Source organism: Numenius arquata, chromosome 5 (assembly GCF_964106895.1).
Source record: "Numenius arquata chromosome 5, bNumArq3.hap1.1, whole genome shotgun sequence".
NCBI lineage: Eukaryota > Metazoa > Chordata > Aves > Charadriiformes > Scolopacidae > Numenius > Numenius arquata.
Window position 1 is genome coordinate 59,460,526 of NC_133580.1, and position 24,793 is coordinate 59,485,318.

General features: G+C 38.2%; 1 protein-coding gene across 3 annotated transcripts in view; it reads right to left on the reverse strand.

Annotated features, from left to right (window-relative positions):
* SLC2A9 (solute carrier family 2 member 9) overlaps positions 1-24,793 on the reverse strand; it is a 106,069-nt gene that overhangs the window by 29,765 nt on the left and 51,511 nt on the right. For all 3 annotated transcript variants that reach the window (XM_074147207.1, XM_074147206.1, XM_074147205.1), the window contains exons 8-10: positions 21,786-21,896; positions 9,624-9,725; positions 7,790-7,865 (exon numbers count right to left, since the gene is read on the reverse strand). In XM_074147207.1, coding sequence (XP_074003308.1) covers positions 7,790-7,865; positions 9,624-9,725; positions 21,786-21,896 — 289 coding nt within the window. The remainder of the gene's footprint in view (positions 1-7,789; positions 7,866-9,623; positions 9,726-21,785; positions 21,897-24,793) is intronic.

Below are 24,793 nucleotides of genomic sequence, written 5' to 3' on the forward strand. Positions count from 1 at the left end.
TCTAAGACGTTACACAGCATAAGTCAGTAAAGGCAGATGCCCTGAAGCCACTGTGTAAGGATTAACAAGAGACTCCTGCTTTCTTCTCACTATAGCACCACTGATTTAAAAATAGCAGCTATTGATGTAAATAAAATCATGGGCTACATGCTCTATGCAATGACCAGCTAGAAAATCCTCTCTGAGAACACGCTCATCTTTGCAGACACAGGAGCTTTTTCACAAATGGAAAAAAAGAAAGACTTTATACAGAGGATCAAATATCTCACTTAAGAGATAAAGGAAGATCATAGAACTTGGAGATAAAGGAACCCAGGATCAGACTGGATCATCTGGTTCAAATCCAATCTTCAGCTCTTTCAGGCAGTATTTCATACAGTCCTTTTAGAAATTTATAATACTCGTGTCTCTAGTTCCTCCTTTTGCTGTTGCCATTGAGAAGCTGATACTGAACTCAGCTCCTCTAGTGGCTAGCAGTTTTCTTCCAATTTCTATTCTAAATTTATTAATGGCTAGCTAGCACCTACATTTGGAGTTTTGCTGTGATTTTCTTCAGCAACATTTACCTTCAGCTTTTCTGTCTTCTCAGTGTTACTCTGTCTTCTGCCCACATTTTTAGAAACAGAAATCCTATTCTCAGTCTTTTTTGTAAGACTCTATAAAAGTTATCATCCTGTATCTTTTAATAAAATCTATCTTATTCACCTTCACAGTAGCCCCTCTTTGCAGCCTTCCTGGCAAACTGCTGCATGAGCAGTTTTATGCTGTAACATTCAACCCTAAGTCTTCGTCTCAAAAATGATGACATGACACATGACAACACAATGAGCATTTTTCACATTACAATGCAGAGAGACAACGCATGATAATATGATGCATTAGCTCTCTAAGAAAATATGTAAAAGAATGTGCTAATAAAAAGAGTATTAATATAAAACAATCTTTCAAATAACTTAAAAAATAGAGAGCTATGGAGAAGTTTTCCATGTGACACTTAAACAGATACCATTCTTGCATTCTCCCTTAGCTAACTGATACTTTCAGACACCCTTAAACCCTGACCCTGTTCCTGAGTTTCTAAGCCTCTTTTTCTCTCCAACTGCCTGCAGTTATACATGTCCTATTACTAGAAATGGGTTAACTGTGAAAGATGAAGTGAGATTTCAAACAAATCGCTAATCTCAAACTTGAAAGTGCTACGAAAATAATACAAATTTCCTGCACAAAAATGGCTTGATTTATTAACCATCAAGCAATGGATACAAATGCAACTCCTCAGATTTCTGGAACTGCCCCTAGTATTACTGCTTGTTGTAATCAAAGCTGATTTCTGTCATTCCAGAGGACCCCAAGGAACTCTGCACGCCTGGCTGGGCACACATGTGACTGACCTCCCTCCCAGCCACAGTGGTCGAAGGAAGGACAACACACTTGTAGTACACAAACACCTTTTACAGGTCTTACTGCAACAATAGGGTCTTGGGTTATTTCTACTTATTCCTAATGGTCAAATAAGTCCAGTGTTCCAGTTAACTGCATTTCCAGAGCCACCAAATATGCAAAGGTTCAATTAAAAAGAGATGATACTTTTCAATTTGTGAAAGAAGTTGATAAAGGAAGGATTGCTTCAAAGCCATGTATATTATTAAAACAGTCCACCTCCTCCCACCCTTTCATTTAGTTAAAGACAGGCATCATACCTAACCTCCCCCACCATGGTTTCCTTTCCTGTCTCTGCAGCACTGCCTCCTCCATTTATCAAAACTGGATAGAAGGATGTTGCACTTAAAATATTCTTCTAAGGAAAAGACATTAATAAATCTCTTCATATGAAAATAGTGCATGGAAATGCTTTATGCCAAGTTTCTGAAGTTCTCAGGGTCTCACTGTGTCTTTGTCATGCTTATTTCCATCGGGAAGGTTATCCATGCCAACATTACTGTACTCCCCAATTACTCAGTTGATTGGGTTTTTTCCCCACGTGTTCCACCATCTGGGGTAAATCTCTTGACACATGGCAGAAGAGCCATTCTCTGGTTCAGCAACTGAATGTTTAATTGTTTTATACAAATTGGAACAGCATCAAAACCAAAGACTGAAAGATGCTCATCCCAGAATACATGATGGCCTCCCTGGCAGGTGGGGTCACATCCCCGAAGGCAAATAAGGAAACTGTCCCTGGATTGGACACATTCCGGGTCAGCTGACCCAGAAACAACTGCTGTTGTTTTTTGTTTTGGTTTGGTTTTTTAACTATTTGGCTGGTAGATAAAAGGGGCCAGTCTCCAACAACTTTATAAAACTATCTCCAATCACCCAATGCATACACATGCTTATAGATATTTTTCAATTAACCCAGCAAAATCAAAAATCATTTGTTCGCACAGCAACTGTTGCAAAGGCACAATAGACGACTTGGGAATTCAAGTAAATAGATAAAAATAAGCAGAACCTACACTTTTTGTGCATAAGTCAGATTTTAGTGTGGGTTTCCTGAAAGAGACATAGATTCTGCAAGCGCAGTTCAACATGATTCAGTGTACATAAAGAGGCAGCCACATGGGTTTAATTAGGAGAGCAGCTTTTAGATTTTCCTTTTTCCCTTAAGTATTAAGCCAAGATTAAAGAAGGAAGACATTGCACATGTACCTAAGCCCACCTATCACTACCCAAATTTCCAAGGAGCTGCACGTTACTTACCCACTCAGTAAAGGCATTCCAAATCAATGTATTTGCTCGTGATGCCTAACCCAAACAGCACAAATGCTTTGAGGAGATACTGAAAATGTTCTCTTACTATTTTTCTTAAATTTTTAATTATTTTTTTTTTGCTTGCTGTCTCCTCAGGAGCCAGAACCAATCACCTCAGTCCTTTCTATTTACTCTTTGCTGGATGACAATTCTTCAGTTGAAATGTATCACGTACTTATTTCAGGTTAAACATGAGGCCAAGAAAAACATCTCCTTGAAGCTTCTGTTTTTTGCTTGAAGTGAAAACTGTAAAATTATTTACTAATGTGTTCCCGTAATCAAAACTAATATTGGAAAACAGTATGTTTCTCTGCAACCAAATATCTTCACTTGTGCATAATTAACCAAATGGGCACAACGAAGCAACTGTTTGGAACAGCACAGCTCCTTAATCTATAAAACAATAAGCAATTTTTGAATTGCTTTGAATGTCTTCAGATTATAGATTGACTATCTTGAACATAAGGGTCCCTTTAATTTTTAGTAAATGCATGAAAGCTTTCTGCTGTTTGTCTTTTGATAAAAATGATGAAGTACCAAATCACACACATGCCTGGAAGTACCTGTTGTTAGCATTACTGTTTCAGTCCCCAGCGATATGCCTGAAAAAAACATCTGCAAGCCGAAAAGCCTAGTTCAGAAAAATGAAACAAAGAAAAAAACCCCACAGTTTATAGTAACAGCTGATCCTAGCTGTAGAGGAGCAGATGGGACTCATCCATATGCTGTCACAAAGTGGGAGACCACATCTAAGCTATCAGGAAAGTATCAGATGTTCTAACAAGACATAAAATATTGTATTTTTAAAGGCAATTTTATGCTCTAGAAAGTTATAGCAATATTCCTGATGTTATTTACTATTTTTAGATGGGATAATTCTTCCAAGTACCAATAGCTCAATGAATGTAAACCGAATTCATCCTAGATGAAGATCTGTACTGCAGAATCATAACAAACCATGTGGGATTTACTCTGAGGAATGCTGAAATGCTCTAAATAGCTACAGAAGGAATTAAATAGGATACTAAGGGTTAGTAATACCATGAAAATAGTACATAAAAACATTAAAAATCTACAGCTTAATAATAATGAGTATGCAATCAATCTTCTTGGGGAAAAACCCTTTTACTGATCAGAAAAGCGGGGAAGTTATTCCTGAACTTCAGCCTTGTCTTGTTAAACTACCAGACTGTTGCAAAAGAACATGAGATATTGAAGTGTGAAATTTCTCTGCTAAACTGGTGTCATAAAATATCACTGAGAAGAAAGCAATAAGAAATAGACATTCAGTCTGCAAAAATCTGAGGCGATAAGGTAAAAGTCTTCAAGATCACAAGAAACTTGAAGAGGGAGGAAGGGAATCGATTGTTCTACTTCTTCCAGTGCAAGACCTAAAGGGACCAAAGCAAAACAAAGGATGTCTTCATGTACATGAGAGGTGGTCAACATGTAGATTTCTTTGCTACAGGATGCTAAAATTTTGCAGTTTCAGACAGAGAATGAATATGTTCATGGAAGACCACGAAAATCTTGGAAACTATGTCTCAGGAAGACCCTAAGCTGAAATTAAGTTTACTGGTTCCAGAAAAGTGTCTCACCTGCTTGCCCTGTTCATACTTTTTTCTAGATACTCTCTAACAGTGACTGCATTGGAGATGTGCTAAAAAATTTATTCTTTGCTATTTACTTCCTCTTGCTAAAACTCTAACATTAGTAGGAAACGAAAGATAAGGTTAATTTTCATCAGTCACTTTCCTATTTAAAGAAATTATGTTTCTGTGTACCATGACACTCCACTGGCATTGCACATCTCCTTGAGAAAAAACTTAGTTCCTTAGTATATGTATGATATAGATATATGTATATGCTGTATCTGCCACATATAGGGTATCTTAGTATAACCGTGACACTATAGTTTTGAACAAAACAAAGCCAATTTTAAATCAGCCTGTAATTGCTAGTGAGTAGCACTTGCCCTATCTAGGAAGATCCAGAAATACAGATTTCCCACTGGACCGCAGAGTTCCGAAGTAAAAAAGCAGAAGTGCAGACTACGAATTTTTTTTCTTTGCGTAGCAATTAAGGACTCAAAATCCTTGGCACCCTCACTCAACTATCTGTAAGCAAAAAGTTTTTCCTTGTAGTCACTCTGCATCTTTCTACATATGCCTTTTGTCTCTGAAGCATTCCCACCATACAACACCAACAGGAGCCTGGTTCTGTCATCGCAACACACTCCTCATAGGTACTGGGGCTGCTTTTAGGTGTCCCCAAAGCTGTCTCTTCTCCAGGCTGAACAAGTCCAGCTCACTCACTGCCTTCTCACAGGGCTCCTGTCCCTGACTTGGTGACTCTCCAGTGGACTCGCCTCAGCTTCTTGATGTCTTTTGTGTACTGGGGGGCTGGGGGTAAAACTTGCAACAGTAATTGCACTCAAATATTGAAGTTGTGTCTTGTGATACAAAAAGCAGTGGATCTCTCACTTTTTGGTAATTCTTTGTTCAGAAAAAAATATGTATGTTCTCATCTCATTCATTCATCTTAAAACATGGCTAATAATGGAAGTTGCTTTCATATTCTGAAATATGAAGAGATAGCCAGGTAGTTTAGATCTCCTAGGCCCCACTAAACAGAACAGAAAAGTTTCACTGAAGATAAATCTGACTGCACTGAAGTCAGCTAAAATATTGCTATTTATTTACAGAGGAACCAGAATACGATTCTTCTCAACTTCTTCTCAACAGCTTTAGTGTCAATTAACAAAATTTTCATAAAAAATTTTCATGACATTTTTCATTGTCAGGTATTACAAAAGTTTGAACATACACAAGAAAGGTGGAAGGGTCAACTAGGTAGCTACCAGTACAGAATTAATGTTCTTCTGTTTTAAAAGCAGTAAGCACAAGAAACACAAAAGAAGATTAAACTGAAAAGAATTGCTGTAGAAAGCAAGTAAATAATATCAAACCAAAGCTGTTTGTCTGGCATATATTTGGAGACACTGCTCCAAAGAGAGTGCAAAGTACAATAGAAAATCCTGAGTAGCATCAGTAAAAAGAAAGAAGCTAAGAGAAGAAAACCAGAATCCATTCTGAAAAACGGTGAAGTGAAGGTGAAATGCAGAGGGTTAATCTTAATATACTGAAAATAATAATCTCAGTCTAAGAAAAAAAAAACAATCTCAGTCTAAGAAACATATGTCTGCAATACTAGGGACTTCAATGAACCTGAGATTTGTCCTTACACAAGGACAAAGGGATTGCAAGACTGCACTATTTGCCTTGCAAGAACAGCTGGAAGTGAGGAAGAAGAACAGTCTTCATAGGCCACCTATGTTAGGTGCATTAATGACCCAAGTCAAGCCAGTTTGACTCCTTCCTTCTTCCAGTCAGCGAAGGAATAAGCACAGAGGTTAGTGACAAACTGTTTTCCCAGAAGCAAGAGGAAAAGGAATATTTTGATCTCCCCATTTTCCTCTAAAGCAGCATAATTTTTCCTCAGCTTTTCCAAAAGAGGATTCACAGCATTACAGCAACGTTTCATTAGAGTCACATGAGACATCAGCAACTCTTTCTTTCCCCAAGTAAACCACAATCAACTAATTAGATCACTTCAGTGGTGAAGATGTGTAAACAGTTGATTAATGTTTAATGTCAAACTCTTTATAAAGAAAAAGAGGCAATAAATGGTGCATGAAAAAACCTGAGAACTCAAGGGATCAGAAGTCTTACTTTCAGGTTTAGAGCAGAATACCTGTGAAAAATCTAAAAAGCAGCCGATTTTTGTAGAGAACAGTTTGTGAGAAAATCTTTGAAAATTTAAGCACTGTTTTGACATCTTATTCTGTACATGAATTGAATTTGGATTAAATTCCTCTTAATCTATCTGCAAATAATTTAGGTTAACATTTCATTATTTGATAACTGCAGGATCCGATTCTGATCAAGCATCAGAAGGCTGGAGCAACACTGTTTAGAGAAATACTACACTCAGGCAAGTATATGCATATTATGCATATCTACTAAAATGTGTTTTTCAAAGATATAATGCAATTAGAATCACAGGATAAACTAGGTTAGAAGGGACTTCTGGAGTTCAGCCTTGGGTCAAAGCAGGGCAAGTTGTTCATGAACTTGTCCAGCTGAGTTTTGAGTAGCTTCAAGGATGGACATTTCATGGCCTCTTTGAGCAATGTCTTCCAGTGCTCAACCACTTTCAGTGTAATCTTTTTTCTTTTCTATCCAGTCAGAACTGCCCTTGCTGAGGCTGTTGCTCTGGCCCTTTCATTCTACACTTCTGAGAAAGGTCTGGCTTTATTATTTTTTCATACCTTAAACATTCTTTGTTAAAGAAAATGAAATACAAAAATTACAACCAGTGAATACTGGATTGTGTAGAAAGTGGTATCCATCTCCATGTAATCAAAACTGGGCTGGGAATATAGGTCTGATAAACTCATTACAACCTACAAAAACATTGGTTTTGAAATGCATGCAATCAGTAGAGAACCGCCAGACGTGAAGCAGCTCCACCATTGGGACATCCATCTTTTCCATTATCTTCCTAAAAAGACTATGTGTAAAGCCTCTTGCAAAACGCGTCTCTATCTTTGGAAAGAAAGAGAAGAAAGAAACCAGACACAACTGTCCCCTTCCTCCAGTGCACATTTGCCCAGCATTAAACTGCTAACATAAGCACTGATAAATAAAACAGCTTCCAGTCTGAGAGATTTTTATAGATTTAGAAAATCATAGAGATCCCACAATAACAGCCAACATTTTAATTTGGTACTGATTGCAATTTAGGCACTAGTTCTCAATTATGCTGACAACTGAGTGTGAATGCACTTGTAGATGGGTTTTTATCAAGAATGTTGCTGTCACTTTTGTGTTGTTACCACCTTTCATTGTCTTAGACCCCTTGTGGTCTTCAGATAAGGGTAAAGTGAAGTTTCCTACAAGCAATGTATTAACATAGTGCCAGTGCAAAAATACCTCTGCTTTGGTGTACAAAGAAATGTGAAAAAATATAGACATACCTGGTCCAATGCAGAATGATGCAATGATTGCAAGGATGCAAAATATACTGAGGTAAGGAAGCCAATGCACAGTTGTCTGGGTAGATAAAAAGACATTCATGTTAAGTATATTGTATGTATCGCCAATATTTAAAACAAAAAAATCACAGAAAATAGATAGTGTTTTCCATTCTATTTCAGAATTTAGTCTAGCATTTCTTTATTCAGACCTCTAAATGACAGGAAATTGAAATACAATAAGCAATTTCTACCGAGTTTTCGGGACACTTTCCTAACCATGTACGTGAATGCTTAATAATAATACTAATAGATGGGAAAAAAACATGGATTCCCACTCCTTTCTCTCTTCATCAGTGGGGTTTTCCATCAGCAAAGTGTGAATGCTGTTTTTATTAGACTTTTACTATTTTTGCAAAGTCAGTTAAGATATGTATAACTGTAGTATCACCAAAACATCACCTTGAGTGGCACTGTAAAAATATGCTTGCTAAAATAGGTAGTTATTTCAGTGTTCAAGAACCCTATTTTCCAATGCTGCTTCTCTTTCAGTCTGAGTTATTCCTTTTGTTATGTGGAAAACATGGTCTCCTAGGCATTAACATGAACCAAGAAACTTGAGATCTATCAAAATTACACATTTCGCACTTCACACCTGAATGCAGATCCGAGGTCTCTAAAGGCATGGAGACAGAGAAGGTGCAAATATGGAGTAGATACAAATTCCCCCGAGATCAAGCCAATTTGTACCCTGGTCCATTGTCCAAAGAACCACCTAATCTCTAATACTTGAGACGCTTCTGAAAGGATGTAAAGCCGAAAGGTACTCAAATTTCAGAGGTTTAAAATAGCTGAAGGTCCTTACACATCAAACTAGGTTTTACAAGATTTGGAAGAGAATTTTTCACTCAGCATACAAAACTGGCAAAACCATCCCTCTTCTGGAGAGCTGTCTTACAGTTGTCATGACAGGTATGTGAAGTAAAGCTTTATTGTGCTGTACTTACAGGTCAGTCAAATCAAACTTACTGGCATACTGCTAGTCAAACTGACTTACTGACTCTCCTCAACCAAGAAACAAGATTTGAAAGTCAGATTAATGGCAAGACACGGGAATCAACGGCAGCAGAGAAACAGCTTGATGAAAGACCACCCAAAAACCATACCATTGCAGACTCTCAGCTTTACTTCTCAAAAGCACTCAGGAACAGATAAAAACTGCATCATTATGAAAATAGAAGCTAAACAAGGAAAAATCAGTATTTAGAAGGGTTTAATAATCCTCCTCTGACCATTTGAAATAGCTGGGGAACTGACTGATAGTAATATCTGAGAACTTAAATGCAGACGTTCTGCAAAGGCTAAGTCTTTATATTTTCAATAAAAATATCAGAAATGTAACTTGAAAGAAACATCAAACATGGAAATCTTTTCACTACTGGAAAAAAGCACCTAAACCTAAGAATAAGGATGACATAAAGTATGAAAGAAATCTCAAAATGACTGCATTATAAACAAAGATAAAAACACAAAGTATGGGTAAACTATTTACCTAACTATGGGTAAAACTGTCTTCATATGCATGAATCTTTGAGTTAAGGAGACTGAACGTGACAAAGCCCCTATGGCTTTTTAATGCAAAAGCTGCTATGGCTAACCACAGTACCTTGAAACTAACAGATTCATAAATAAGCAAAATACAGACATTTGAATCTTTATGTCAAGCTGATTAAAAGGATTGGCTTATGTAGGAATGCCGAGGCAAACAGGTATTGAGCACCTGGTGTTTAAAATAGGCAAATGAGTGAGTAAAAATAGGTAGTGCCCATAGTGTTACCTGTAAAGTCAGAGAGACGGTAAGCACTGCGAAGAAGACAACCATCAGCCCAAAACCCCCGATGAGAAGAGGCCTGCGTCCCAGCCGTTCAATAACTAAACCCTGGAAAACAAAAAGTGGCATTTGACTTCCTTGATAAAGCCCTGAAGGATGGAGACCACGTTATATGTTCTCCTAGTAAATACGAACATCAAAAATAAAACTGAGAGCTGATTTTATATTATATTATGATGTGTTCATAATTGTGTTCACGATTATGTTTACACAATTTAACCTCTTTGAAAAAACAAGCCAGTACAGCATCAGCAACCTTATTTGAAATTGCTGGAAAGAACTAGGAAACCATCAAAGCAGTACTTGGTATTAGTTTTATGCCTGGATTTCCTACTACAGAACAAATATGCCATATAGATATGAAAAACATGCAACTGGTAAATTCAAGTTTCATATTATTAGCGTGGTAGATTTCAAAGTTACTACTACATTTAACTCGTCATGCCACAATTTAATAATGAAATAAGTGCTGTACGTTAGCTATATAAAAATAATTAATATGATGACAAGTATGTGAAGTTTGATTTATCTTTTTTCAGGGCATAAATCATCATAGAATCATAGAATGGTTAGAGTTGGAAGGGACCTTAAAGATCATCTAGTTCCAACCTCCCTGCCATGGGCAGGGACACCTCCCACTAGCCCCATCCAGTCTGGTCTTGAACACTTCCAGGGACTGGGGAGGGGAGAAATAAAAAAAATAATTGTACATTGAATGAATGGCTATTTCTTAATTTCAACATCTCTCTGAATTTAAGAAGTTTAACATTCAAGGTTAAAAGCTTTTTAGCAGAGATTAATTTTTTTAATTAATCTAAAATTTATTTTTAATTTCTTTTTTTGTCCTAACACAGAAAAAACATTCAGTAGTGATTTTGGATAACTAATGTAATAAGAATAGTCAGATAAAATAAATCCACCTGCCAGAAAACTTTGCTCGGACGAGGTACGGTAACACTGATACTTGTGCACTCATGGAGTTTTTGAATTTATACTTAGCACCTGAACATAAATCAGCTAAAAGCAATGAGAAATTCTGAATACTTATTGGCTAAAGAACACAATGAAGAGTTTTTGAAGTGCTGTAACATGAAACTATCTTTAGTTTGCTAGTATGACTCATTGAAGTAGGCTAATATATATGTTAGGTCATGACATCTAATGTACTATTCCCATTGATAACTACTATAACTACTGATTACACTTGGCTTTCTTGTGAGAAGGATAAAACAATTTTATGAAGCCCAAAATGTACCACTTCAAACAAGTTAAAGTCAGAAACACACAACTGCCACATCATTGTTCACTGGAGACTGAAATCCCCCTTTCACACCTCCCTCAAGCAAAAAGTAAAATGAGCACCTAAAATGAGATCTGGAGTAATAGCCTTAATTCTGGGAGACATAGCGAGCGCCTAGAAGAAATGTCTTAAAGGGAAGTACAAAGTCACCCAGGGAAGAAACGCCTTGTGCAGAGAGTGCTTCTCCTGCAGCACCAGGTCCACCAGCAGATGTTAGGACTCTGCACCCTGCCGAGCTGGACTCCCACACCGCAGACACGCACCGTGATGCTGCACAACACAGAAAGCAGCTCTGGGGCGAGCTTTAGCTTTCTTTATTTCTTTAAATGAGAAAATATACTCATTTTGACAGTTTCCACAGCTTCCATAATACAATTTATTTCAGAGCCGTGTTTAAAATAGATCCGCACTGATGTTATTAACATTTCACATTGTGCTCACGGGGTCCAGATGTTCCAAACCTGCAATGGCTGCACCATCAAAACCTCTACAAGATGCCAAGTATTTTCCACTATGATTAAAGAATTAATCTTGCAAACACATGTGGCCACACATACACTTAAGCGAGAGACCTTTTCAATGGCTGAGGGATGAAACATTATTCGAAGGGTCCGTAAGATGATGGAGGCTTCTGCAGTAGGTGCTTCACATGTAATTTGATATGATTTACGCGTTCAGAATAGATGCTGCACATGTAATTTGACATACCAGAGAATTTCCCTTATCTTTTTTAATTCTGGATTGGTGGTTGTGACTAAACAATCTTGGTGTTACAGAAGCTGGTGGTTTCTATATTAAAAAAGTGTAAGGGATGAATGTTTCTCGTAGAAGGAAACAGGTTCATAGATGGCTCTCAGAAAGAGCAAAACATGGGGAAAAAGTGCTAGATGGCTTCTGGTTGTAAATCTCAAAGAGAAACAAACCCTAGTAAAGGAGGACAGTTTGGACTAAGCCCTCTGAAAAGATGTGTGTATGTACTTGTGCCTGTAGGCCTTGAGAAGAAGTAGTCTGGACATATTTGGGCAAATCTAGGTGGATTGGTGAGGAAACTCTCCGTTTTAACTGAGAGCAGCCATGCACAGATACAGTTACAGCAGATGTGCAGGCTCCATATCCTTTTTACAGAAAAGAATAATAGTTTCTAATACATTTAAATTATTTTATATTCAATGACAATTCAGAAAGAAATAAAGCAAATCCATGTGCAGTCATTCTTTTCCCTGAGGTGATGCCAGGTTTCCCAAGCATTCATCATTGCTATGTATTTAATACAGCAGCAATAAGGAACTTGAATGCTTCAGCTTCTGGGTACTCCCTGCAGTTTCTGCCCCAAAAGAATTTAGAATTACAATTCTTGGTTAAATTTCTTGTGATTGATGGAATGGACCAACTTTGTTCACTGGAAAAAATAAGCGATTTTGTCCTTATTCACAGGGACACTGTGATGTACCAGAATTGCTGGGAACTGTAAGATCATTTCCAAAGTTGATATGAAGTTAAGTACACTGACAACACTAATAGATCTAGGAAATACAGACTCTGAAGGCTTCTCAATTAGATGTGATTAACTTGCATGGTTTTGGGGAGAGAAATGCCTACTTCCATTTCAAAGCTAAGGACACCTCTAATTTGTTCAAATGTGTGACCTACCTCTTGTACCACCAGCTCCAACCCAACAAAAGACATCTGCTTATGGCACAGACTGAGGACACCAGCCTCTGCTGAAATGGGACACTACACAGAATCAAGCCCATGAAAAGTCAAGCGCCACAATCAAAACTGTGCTCCCTACCTGGATACAAACTGCAAAGCTGTGGTCTCGTGAAAAGCAGAATGTGTGTTTGGGAAGAACAGTTGTCTGTGGCTTTGCTGGTCAGGAGGCAATGCAGAAGCATCCCAGGGCCCACTGGCAGACAAACGTTGCTCAACTGGGAGCCAACCCACAATGGAAAAGCCTCTCAGAAGGCACCATCTTTCATCAAGGCCAAAAACGTTTTTTGAATCGTTTAAACCTACAGACACAGCAAGCTGTTTAGGTCTATAGTATTTCTGACTAAAATTTGATTTATTTTTGAGGATTTCTTAAGAAAACCTATGACAATACATCAGTACCTCAAATTTCTCTGCTGAACCGTTTGTTCCCCTTCTCTTGATGGGAAAAAAAATAAACGCTGAAGTTTTAGCAACTACTTGAAAAGAAAGGTCTAACACATCTTCTATAACAGCAAGTTTCCCTGGTGAAAAGAATGCTGCTTTTGAGGTTATAAACAGACAACAACTTCATTTTTAGTTATGATTATACAAATCCAAAACTTGTTAACTTGCAAAACCCACTAAGATGCTTATGACTCATAAGAAGTGGAAGATGATTCACCAGTTCTCAAGTATTTATAGCTCTGAATGCTCCACTGCTATGTGCTGGTAACTGTTACCTATTGAAGGCCTATAACAAGTCAAAATATACTATATAGTAGAGTAAATGAAATAACAAGAAATTTAGTATATGCTCAAGTTCAGTCAAAAAAAAAGAATCTTACAACTGTTCTCTGTGACAGCACACTGAGTTATGTGCCAAATTGTGTAGGCTGATACTTGTTTATGTGTGATCACAAACATGCATTTGTAGAAGCCTATACCCAAGTCATGGCAATTAACACAGCTGAAATTACTGAAAATGTGTAAAAAAATATTGCAACCAAAATTCTCTCAACACAAACGTTTGGTGATAAAAAGGCAACTGATATGCAAACTAAGTTAACATTTCGCACAACTTACTTTTGTCTGGCAGAAAACACTTGTGAATAAAGTTAAAAAAGCAAATGTCAATCTTTTCCCTTGAGTCAACTGCAGATACTGGGGCTGACATAACGAAAGCGGAGTGCATTAAAAAAGACCAGACAAGCTTCTCTGGGTAAAATGAATGTGTAAGCAAGTTCTACAGCCCAAACAGGAGGTCACGGAATACTATTCCCTACTTATTTCCTGGCCCTAAATTATACTAAGAAAACCCTATTAGATTTTCTTGATGTCTCAGCTCTGTAAAGAAGTTTGATCTATACACTAACATCAAGAGCAGCCACACATTTTCTCATGTATTTTAGATATAGGTCTGAGTAAGACTGTATGTCTAGGTTCAGACTTAATGTGACATGCTAATGCTGTGTTATTTCCATTTTAAATAGCAGGATTAAAATGGATAATCACATTTATATCACAGTAAGGTCTATTTATGACACAGTATGTAGTATCTTGCATCCAGGAAAAGGAGAGGAACAGAAGACTGAGGGTTATAAACTGGTTTTTTGATTCATAATTTTTTATATATCATAGAATCATAGAATGGTTAGAGTTGGAAGGGACCTTAAAGATCATCGAGTTCCAACCTCCCTGCCAGGGGCACGGACACCTCCACTAGACCAGGTTGCTCAAAGCCCCATCCAGCCTGGCCTTGAACACTTCCAGGGATGGGGCATCCACAACTTCCCTGGGCAACCTGTTCCAGTGTCTCACCACCCTCACAGTAAAGAATTTCCTCCTAATATCTAATCTAAATCTCCCCTCTTTCAATTTAAAACCATTACCCCTTGTCCTGTCACTACATCTCCTGAAAAAGAGTCCCTCTCTGGCTCTCCTGTAGGCTCCCTTCAGATATTGGAAGGCTGCTATGAGGTCTCCCTGGAGCCTTCTCTTCTCCAGGCTGAACAACCCCAGCTCTCTCAGCCTGTCTTCATAGGGGAGCTGCTCCATCCCTCTGATGATCTTCGTGGCCCTCCGCTGGACCCGTTCCAACAGGTCCATGTCCTTCCTGTGTTGAGGACTCCAAAACTGGACACAGTATTCCAGGTGGGATCTCACGAGCACAGAGTAGAGGGGTAGAATCACCTCCCTCGCCCTGCTGGCCACACTTCTCTTGATGCAGCCCAGGATGTGGTTGGCTTTCTGGGCTGCCAGTGCACACTGCCAGCTCATGTTGAGCTTCTCATCCGCCAACACCCTGAAGTCCTTCTCCTCAGGGCTGCTCTCCAGCCATTCTCCGCCCAACCTGTATTTGCGCCTGGGATTGCCACGTCCCAGGTGCAGGACCCTGCACGTGGCCTGGTTGAACTTCATGCAATTTGCACAAGTCCATCTCTCAAGCCTGTTCAGGTCCCTCTGGATGGCATCCCTTCCCTCCAGCGTGTCAACTGTGCCACCAAGCTTGGTGTCGTTGGCAAACTTGCTGAGGGTGCACTCCATCCCACTGTCCATGTCTCCGACAAAGATGTTGAACAGCACTGGTCCCAGCACATTTCCACTAGTCTACTGTATGAATTATACAGTTGTAAAACAAAGAAATGGATTGTTTTATTTAAGTACCTATAATGAAATTTAGAGGCCTAGCACCAAGTTTGACCACATAAGAACAAGGCTCTCACATCAGTTTGCCTGTATCTGTGTTAATGCCATGACAGGATAAGATCCTACACATATTCTGTAGGTGTCAGGCAAAGGATTACTTTCAGCAAAGGGTGGAATTGATTGCTAAATTTCTAAGCTCAGTCTGAACTATTTTGCAGTAAAGCAGCCTTAATCCATTTCCCTTGGCAGTGAATTTTTCCATTCATTAAAGAGGGTCTTCATACTCAATGCCAGCTGGACCAGCATGACCAAGACGCAGCCCATGCAGGGATCCGCTCTAGCCGGCCACTTTCGCCTCAGCAGCACAAACCCCCCCATTACTTTATTCCTATTTGTGTCCCTTCAGTAGATATTTTGAAACAAAGCTCCTGCTGTTGACGATTTATTTGTTAAACACACTAAGTTTTGTCTTGTGTCAGGTTCATGTTAGAAAGGCTAGACGAGATCTTGACCTCGATCTATGACAGATCACCATGGCTGGTGCTTCATTTTCTATTGATGCTATTTGAATGTTCTGTTGCAGATCATCTTTAATAAATTTGGGAAAAAATTACTCACAAGCTTTCTTTTTTTACTCAAAAGCAGGAGATATGTCTTTAAAACTTTCAGTTTCTGAATATATCCGGCTGAAGGATTTTCTACTAGACAAATACAGTTGCCAACCCACTATGCCTTGAGTCTTAGACGTGGCGTTGTAAGGCGACCTTCAAAAGGTTGTTGTGGCAACCTTCAAAAGGAGACCTTTTCTCTCAGAAGGCACTACATCGTTACTTCAACACGTGTAACCTTTGTCTATCCAAAAGCTCAAGTGTTATGAAATGATTAAGAAGAAATACTGTCCTTGTCAACACAGTCATGCTCTGAGATTCACCCTGCAGTGAAAATGTGCCCATATGCACTCTGGCCATTGACAAATACCATGTCCTGGGAAGCTGCTGGGTCACTATCTCTTTGCCACTGCTGATTCTTTCTGATTACATTTTGCCCAGTACAATGACATAAATCTGAGTATTTTTCCACTCAGAAATTTGCTCCATAAAGATTGTACATGTTTACATTTGAGATCTGGAATGAGGATGAATTTGTGACTAGGGAGTAATTAGTGACTCTGCATCTAAAAGAATTCAGTATCTCATATTCCAAATGAATCACTGAGGTTTTTTTAGATTTCACTTATTAGACATACTTAGCAGTGCTTTCGTAGGACTGAGCAAAGCGTATGTAAATTGTCGAAACATTCATGCAATTGAAATTTTCTATCGGCAAAACAAATTAGTGTGGTAGGCAATTTTGGAAGCCAACTGTTTGCTCATGTAGGCAACTATTTATGGCTTTTTAAAATTAGAGATGATGAGCTGTATAAATATTTCTCTTGGATAAAATTAATGGTCTTCAGTGCCAGGTAACTTTTTCCCTCAAATCAATATGCAGTAGCATATTGACTAAAGACTGTTTTTTTCACCTCACAATTTATTAGTTAAAATGAGGCTTTCATAATGATGATTAATGAAAACCCCAGAAACGTTGTGAGCTGATGGCAATATCTGGGAGTGCTGGATCTGGGCAGACAGAGCACCTATCTTCTGTTATGTAGGGAGAAGGAAGAGAGGGTCTTGCTTTCATCCTCCCCAAAACACTAGGATGAATTATTAACCAATCAAACAGTCTGACAGCAGCTAGAGGAGACGAAGGTGATAAGAACAGCCAAAACACATTTGCTCAGTGCAGATCGGTGTGACTTCTTTCACTGTCGGGGAGGAAGCTGAGTTGATAAAAAGAAAATTAAAAACATGATAGATTTTGACTTCAGTAAGCCTCTTGACACAGTTCCACATGACATTTTGTATTTGCATATATGATTTTTTCCTTCCTGAAGTGCAGTACTGGGTGCATTTCCTTCCTGAATTTCATCTTAACAATTTCAGCCCACATGTCCAATTTCTGATGATCTTTCATAATTGTTGCAAATACTTTGAAGTTTCTCCCTTTGGGGATTTTGAATGACATAGTTGATTATAAAGGCTCTTTGTTACCTCTCCCATATTATTAATGGATATTTTTATGATTAATTGACACGGGACAAAGCAGCACAGTATCCCACTTGATATTTTTTTGTATGACAGTAAAGATTTGCAGTTAGCCGAGCATCCGCACTGCTATCATTTCAGCCAGCTCACACCTACTGTATCTCACATTCTCTAATCTCAGCTTGATGGAATTTTTCATACAATATGTATGAAAAACTGTGAAATTCTTTCATTTAAAGAAATTCATCTTTAGGATGCTGTGTGTTCTAAAAACATACAAAAGTTGCAAAGTAACTAGACAAATTCCAAGGAAAAAAAAATAATCTATCCAGGCTATTGAAGGCCAAGGTATTACCTTCTAGTTCTAGTACTCCTTGAGCGACAGCTTGTGAGGGTGAGGGGAGCAAAAGAGGAAAGTGCCATGTTTGTCCTATTCTTGACCTCTCTTCTATTTACAGGCTATTAGGGATTATGGATAGGTGAGGGTTGATTCTAACCTAGTGCAAACAACATCACATGGGACTGTACTAAAAGTCTTACTAAAAATCAGATTATAACAAAACTTCCTCAAAGCCCTCGATATTAATGTATTTGTCACCCCATTTATTCCACTTGCTACGACTGGCTCTCACTGGAATGTAATTCTTCCTGTTCTGACCCCAGTGGAGCCACAGAGTTTCAATGGAGATATCTTGCATTACCCTTTGGACACCTTAGTGGAAACGTGTTAGGGATGAATACCTTCTGAAGTATCTGGAGTGTCCTTGTTTTAAGATGTGCCATGCCCTAAGCATGTTAAGATCTATTAACATTAAAAGAAACACAGAACAAGTCTAAGAGCCCTATTCTGCATCCCAAAGCAGAATAATATTGTCTCACCTAACAAAGCTGGCTTCCTTGACTTCTGTGTGATACTGCAAAGAATTTCCTATGTTCTTTTATGGTCTACTACTGAATTATATTTTAACTCATTCCAGGCTTCGCGCAGCTTCTTGCTGTACAGGCTTTTGAAGGCACTTTAGTAACACCTTGATGCATCACCTTACGGGAAATGTTTAAGGCATAATCTTCTCAATATAGTCATAGCTAGTCTCTTTCTGTGAACGTTATATAAAGACCAAATGTGCCGCCACAGATGGCAAAATTGGATGTGGGATGCTTAATTTGAATAACATTCTCTTTTATTCTATGGTGGTTTCATCAGGGGGGAGGAGTCTTTTCACACATTTACTTCTGTCTCCCTTTCCATTCAGCTTGTTGCCTGGCATTGGCATTGGCAAATGGCTCTTTCTGTCCACTAAGAGTAAGACAACTAAATTAAATTAACCTCAATTACTAAAAATTCAAAAAAAAAGCCATGTGTATTAACCAATCTTATTAAAGAACAACTAAGTCTGTGGAGTCCCCTTACTGAAGGATTTGAAGAACAGACTTCTAAGAAACAAATATTTGCCAGGGAATTATTTAGGTATATTCCATCGAGCTTAAAAGCACGGCTTTATGTTAGATAACTTACTGCTGCAACACATCTATGAGTAGGAAATCTATTCTGTATTTCATTCCAGAGGATACCAAACTTCTTCAGAAGCAAACTGAAATTAATGGCGCTCTCATTAAAAAGTAGCTTGTCTATCAAGTCCTCTAAACTGAATCTGTGTTCAGTACAATGGGTGGAGAAACATACAATTAACTGAAAAATATAGAGAAAGTTTGTATCGTTTCCCCAGAGAGAAGCCAGGACACCAAGTACAAAATGCTACAACACAGGTATTTCATGAAGTAAATTAGGAAGGGATAGTGTAAGCAGGAGTTGCGACCAAATTATATTAATTAAAGGAAAATGGTGATGCATATGTTTAATTTTCAATGTCTTGTTTATGTGTTTTTTGCTCAAGAGGAAGAGGGATGGATCTGTAAGCACAGCATGCTACTAGCAGGCATATCACGTGAGCTGAGGCAATATAGAGCTATAAAAAGGATGCGATGTTATTTGCCTTTCCTCAAGGACCACATCAACATTATTACTATTATGCTGCTGCTCCCAGAAGACACATTAAAGGGAGACTTTCAAATTTTTCCACAGCTAGAATGGTATTTTATCTCCTAAACATTATTTTGCTTCTCTATGAAATATATCTATTTCAATCCTTTCATATGGGCCTCATCAACGGAGCTCATCAATACCTAAGTATTCTTACTCAGTCTCATGACTACCTAACATATGCATAATCATCAGAGATGGTACATGATTTCATTGTGGACCTCTCCAATAGCTATTTCATTTACAAGAACAAAAACTCTACTTCTATTACTGATGGAGGAGCATCTACTGAAATCCTGCAATTTATTGTTAATAAAATCTGGTTTCTGCTAAAAAGCACAATATAGGAAAAAATACCAGGAAAATTAAGATCTCCCCTTGCTTTGTCGTGCTTAGTCGTGCTTCTTCCCTCTGAGTAGCACATAAGACATATGCACCTGACAATGCTGTCAAATAGATTTTTTTTTTTTTAAAAGAGGCAAGAAGCTGAGAGGTTGGGAGTGGGAGGAAATCCTCCAGCCCCCTTTTTCAACCATGAAAAACATTTAGAGAAAGTCTCTTGTAGAAACGAGAAGCTGCAAAGCCTTCAACTGAAAAACCAAATTCATGCTATTGTTCCTTTAAACAGCAGAAATGAAACATTTACGAAGATTACCGAAATAAAATTAAGGCTGCAAAGCAGCATTTCGCTTGAACTGAAAGAGCAAATTTGAAGGGAGTGAAGATATCAATACATCAGCATTTCCAGAGGCACAGCAAATAGCTTAAACAGAAAAAGTATTAAAAACACTCCCCTTGGGCATAAAAAAATTTACCACACATACCGGGAACCAAAGCAGACACATCCACCTCATTATGTATGAACAACATGCTCTGAATAAGCCCCACAAACCGATAGCACAGAAGGAACTGAAAAGATGACAGACCCTATTTATAGAATGCCTTTAATATCATGCAATGGTCTCTATGTAATTTTCATTTGTTTCCACAAAAAAGAGGTGTATACTTGACTTAAATCACTGGCAGAATTATCATTATTATTTTCACATATATCTTAAACAAAGAAGCATTTCTGCAGTATCACAAAGTTGTAAGAGGTAGAGATTTCCACACTTCACTATTTCCACCTATTAAAAAGAATGTCCCTAAATAAAAATAAGATGGTTTATCCGAAAATAGATTTGTGGAAATTTACAAAGATCAGCAGAAGATTTTTGCGACCTTTGAGAGTCCTTATGTCCTAGAGTATAAGAAAATATACTTGATAGTTGGATTTAGTTTAACATTTTATAGGTCACAAGCAGTTGCTCTCCCACTGGAAAAGGTTTTTTTTTTGTCAAAACCACTCTTCTGACATTTAAAAATGCTTGTCTGGTGTGTCCAGTATTGTACAAATACAGTTGGTATAGACTATAAGAAGATAAGTAAAAATTCTAACAAAGAAAGGAGTATTTACTTATTTGCAACTTCCCATTCCAAAGACCTCTCCTATTGTTTCTTATTTATTTCAGTGCAAACAGAAATGTATTTCTTTTAGCAATTAATGGTGCATTCACCTACTAAACCTTTCAGGTTTAGTTTGCTTGTTTAGTGTATTTTTTTCCTAGTCAACTTGTCCATTTTGAAATAGGAAAGAAAACAATGTACATGGATTTTTTTTTTCTATTTTTTTCTATTAAGCTACTTCTACGTTCAGTGCATGGCAAAGGTACATGACCTTCTCAGGACCTCACATGTTAAGAAAGGATACTTCCTTGCCCTCGGTGAATGAGAGAGCAGAATTTAACACAACATGGGAAAACCTTGTTCTAGCATGCTGGCTGGCTTTTCCAGCAAGCTGGGTTATGAACATTTACTCCCATAGTTTTAACTGGCTGAAGAATTTTCCTCACTGTTCATAAGCTGCTAGAGAAAACGTGTCATTAGAACATGCCCAGTAATACATATGGCTGTTTCTGCAATCCACACTGGACACACCTTGCTGTACTACGCCTGAGCCTTCCCCAGCAGGCACAGAAGAGGACTCTGAGATGTGAATGAACTGCTACCAGGTAAAGTCACTTATGAGTTATCACTTAATATACTTCGGGACTTGCTGTTCCTGCCTTCTTCCTCTTCACTCATACAAAGCACCTCAAGATATATCAACTTTTTATGTTTCTTATTTGCAACTAGATAGCATCTTCTTAAAAAAAAAATCCTAAGCCACAAAACAGGGTTTAGGATTGAACCTAGAAATAATATTTTCAACTACTTTATCGGCCAATTTTAATCTGTGTAAGGGAATAAAATCAGAACTTTAAATATCAACCAGGTAAATGGATTTTTATAACCATACTTACAGAAAACACAGCAGCCAGAGTCTCAACAGCACCAGTACTTAGGGTAACATAGGGGATTGTCTCATGATTGATCCCAGCTTCACTAAAGATGTTGTTTGTGTAGTACCAGATCTGTGTCAGAGAGAAAAAAATGACTTATTAATCATTACAGCTTGGACTACAAGCTACTGGCATTCAGTTCAAGCACCTGATCTGCCAGAGACCAGACTTGTTAAAACACTGAGCACCCCTGAATGATCGAGGGCTGGGACAACAAATGAAGGAAAGGCACAAATTTCAGGTGGATTAGTCACAACACAGCTGCTGTACTTCTGCTGGCAGACCTCGGCAGAATTACAAACAGCTTTAACTCAATTTAGCTTAATTCACTTTAGGAGTAAATAAAAGAAACTCACTTTAAGCTTGAACAAGAGGATACAAATAGGTTTCATGTGGCTGAGCCCCACTGCTTAAAAAGGAGGTTTGGGTGGTTTTATGGAATACTTCAATGGCACATAACAACAGAGAACAGGGAAGAGATGCTGAGAGGCATTGCAAAAACTGCTCCTTTTCAGACAGAAGGTGTGAGATTTATCTCACTTTAACCTCAGTGCAGCGTGGACGTCTGCAGTCAAGCCATCACCCTAATCTCTCTATCATCAACAGAAAGAAAAGATATTTTTAGAGTGAGAGCTGTTTGGTGAAAAGTAAAGAGCTGCTTTTAGGATGAAGTGAATCATAGGATAGAAGGAGCTGTCATTAATGGACAGAAACACAGGGAGCATACAGCTACCAGCCTAGAGGAAGGCTTAAAAACCATACCCAGTGATGACAATATCCAGACAGAGAATATATATACTTTAAAATAACAACTCTGCTAAGTATCAAAGCCACATTGCTACCACAAATAAAGACTGAAGACCATATTATATTTATGTTGGACTCAAGGTGACAAAGAGGACCAATGAAAGATTTTGGCTGCCAAAAGCATGTAACAAGGAGAGACTGCCTTGGAGAGGGGAAAGATAATTGATTTACTAGAGAAGATGAAAACCACTTGAAACAACTGATTATGAGTAGAAAATAAAGTTCTAAACCACAGCTGATCAGCTGCGGCAACAAAACTGAAAGCCAGAGATAACAATGGCACTAAACATAAAACTAGTAGTGAAGTTTTTTTTCCATATGCTGTCCATGTGACAAGCCCTAACAGGGTGAGCACTGTTAAAGAAAAGGCTTTTCTGATTAATGGAAGTGTTATGATCGCATGAGGAAAACCATGCTGCCTGCCAGCATATTATGCACATGCTACATGTGTTCATCAATCATCAATCTACTAACTCAGGAGCTTTGGAAAAAAAAAAAAAAGGTAATTCTAAATTCCCAACTAGCTCTACAGCAAAGCTGTTTGTTCCAGATCAAAGAAGAAAATCCAACTCATCTTACACTAAAAAAAAGTAAAATAAAATACCAAGGACTAAACAGTCACCTGACAACCTATTCACCTCCCACACCCCTACCCAGTGATTATAAGGAAAACAACATAGTACAAAATCATGATAAAAGTAATTTTTTTGTCTATGCTACAGAATTGAAAAATCCATGCAATGGAAGTTAGAAACCATGTAATTTAAGTACTTCATTCTTGATACCAGTTTTGCGTAGCAGGTAGAGCTAAAAATTATGGCAATAATGCAGGTATGGCAGACCTTGAAAGAGAACGAGAAGAAAGAGGCCGAAGGGTCTTACTTACGCAGACAACTCCCAAATGCAATTTTCCAAAATGTAACAACTAGAACATAAGACATTTCACAAGTAGTTTTACAGAAGAGCATGACTGACCATTGATGGCAAGAGTGGTAGAGTAACACAGCTAGACTGAAAACCTGGCAGAGCAAAGGTAGGATGAGGTTCACTGAGTTATTAGCCCTCCATAGTAGCACAAAAATAAATTAGGGTAAAAATTAACAAGATATACACATTTGAAAACAACAAAAGTGAATGTTTTTCAGCCTGTGTATCATTAAACAGGGCAATACATTGCTCTAGGATATTACTAAGACAAACTTACTAAGCTAATGACAATTACTCTAAGTTATTTTTCTAACATGGCTTTTGTTAGCTAATTATTTGGGCTAAAAGTTTTGGAACAAAAGAGCTGTTGGAAAATGAAGCAGTAGGTCAAAAACCCAGACGTAACTACTGTTTAGTCCAAATCAACACAGGGACATCCCAGTTCCTACACTCATGGTGGGTTTCCATTGCTTCACAGACTGAAGTAGAACTTCACCATTTTGGTCAGTTAAACAGCTGCCACGAGGAACAGTTGTATCTCTGCAGTCTGAATTCTGTGAGTTTGGAAACAACATTTTAGCATTCTTGTCTGTAGATTACAGTTCGCTGCATCAAAGTTGTTTTCGTTGCTTATCATAAGCTTTTACTCCTATAAGCTTAAAGTGGCATGTGTTATATGTTACCCGTGGCATTCCCAAACTTTTTCACACCAGGGACCCCTCTAGCATTGACCCAGTTTTCCAGTCCTTTTATTTCTCATGCAGCTCCCTACATACATTACTTCCTAAGAAATTCAACTCTTCAACGGCAAAAGAAAGCAAAAAAAAAAAAAAAAAAAAAAAAAAAGATGGGCAACACCACAGACACATACTGTGTTGCACGCTGGATGCACACTGCATGCTCTTCCCTTCCCACACTACCTGCTGCCAGGTCTTCTCTACAGAAAGCGTGAAGCACACCCTCTGGTAGGTCTTTTGCATACTGAAAACACGCATTGCTGCATGGCCCCCCTCATCCCCTAACGTGATTTCTTGCCATTTGAAATACAGTCCCTGCCTTAAGGACAGACCCCACAGAAGCCTAGGGATTCCACTTGGGAATGACCCTATCAGAGCAATATGCAGTGCATTATATATTGCTTGATATGAAAAGGGATAAAGTTCACTAATGAGAACTTCACTGTAGTCTTGCGTCTTCTTTAGAACTGAGATATAATGGTGGAAGATAAATATATT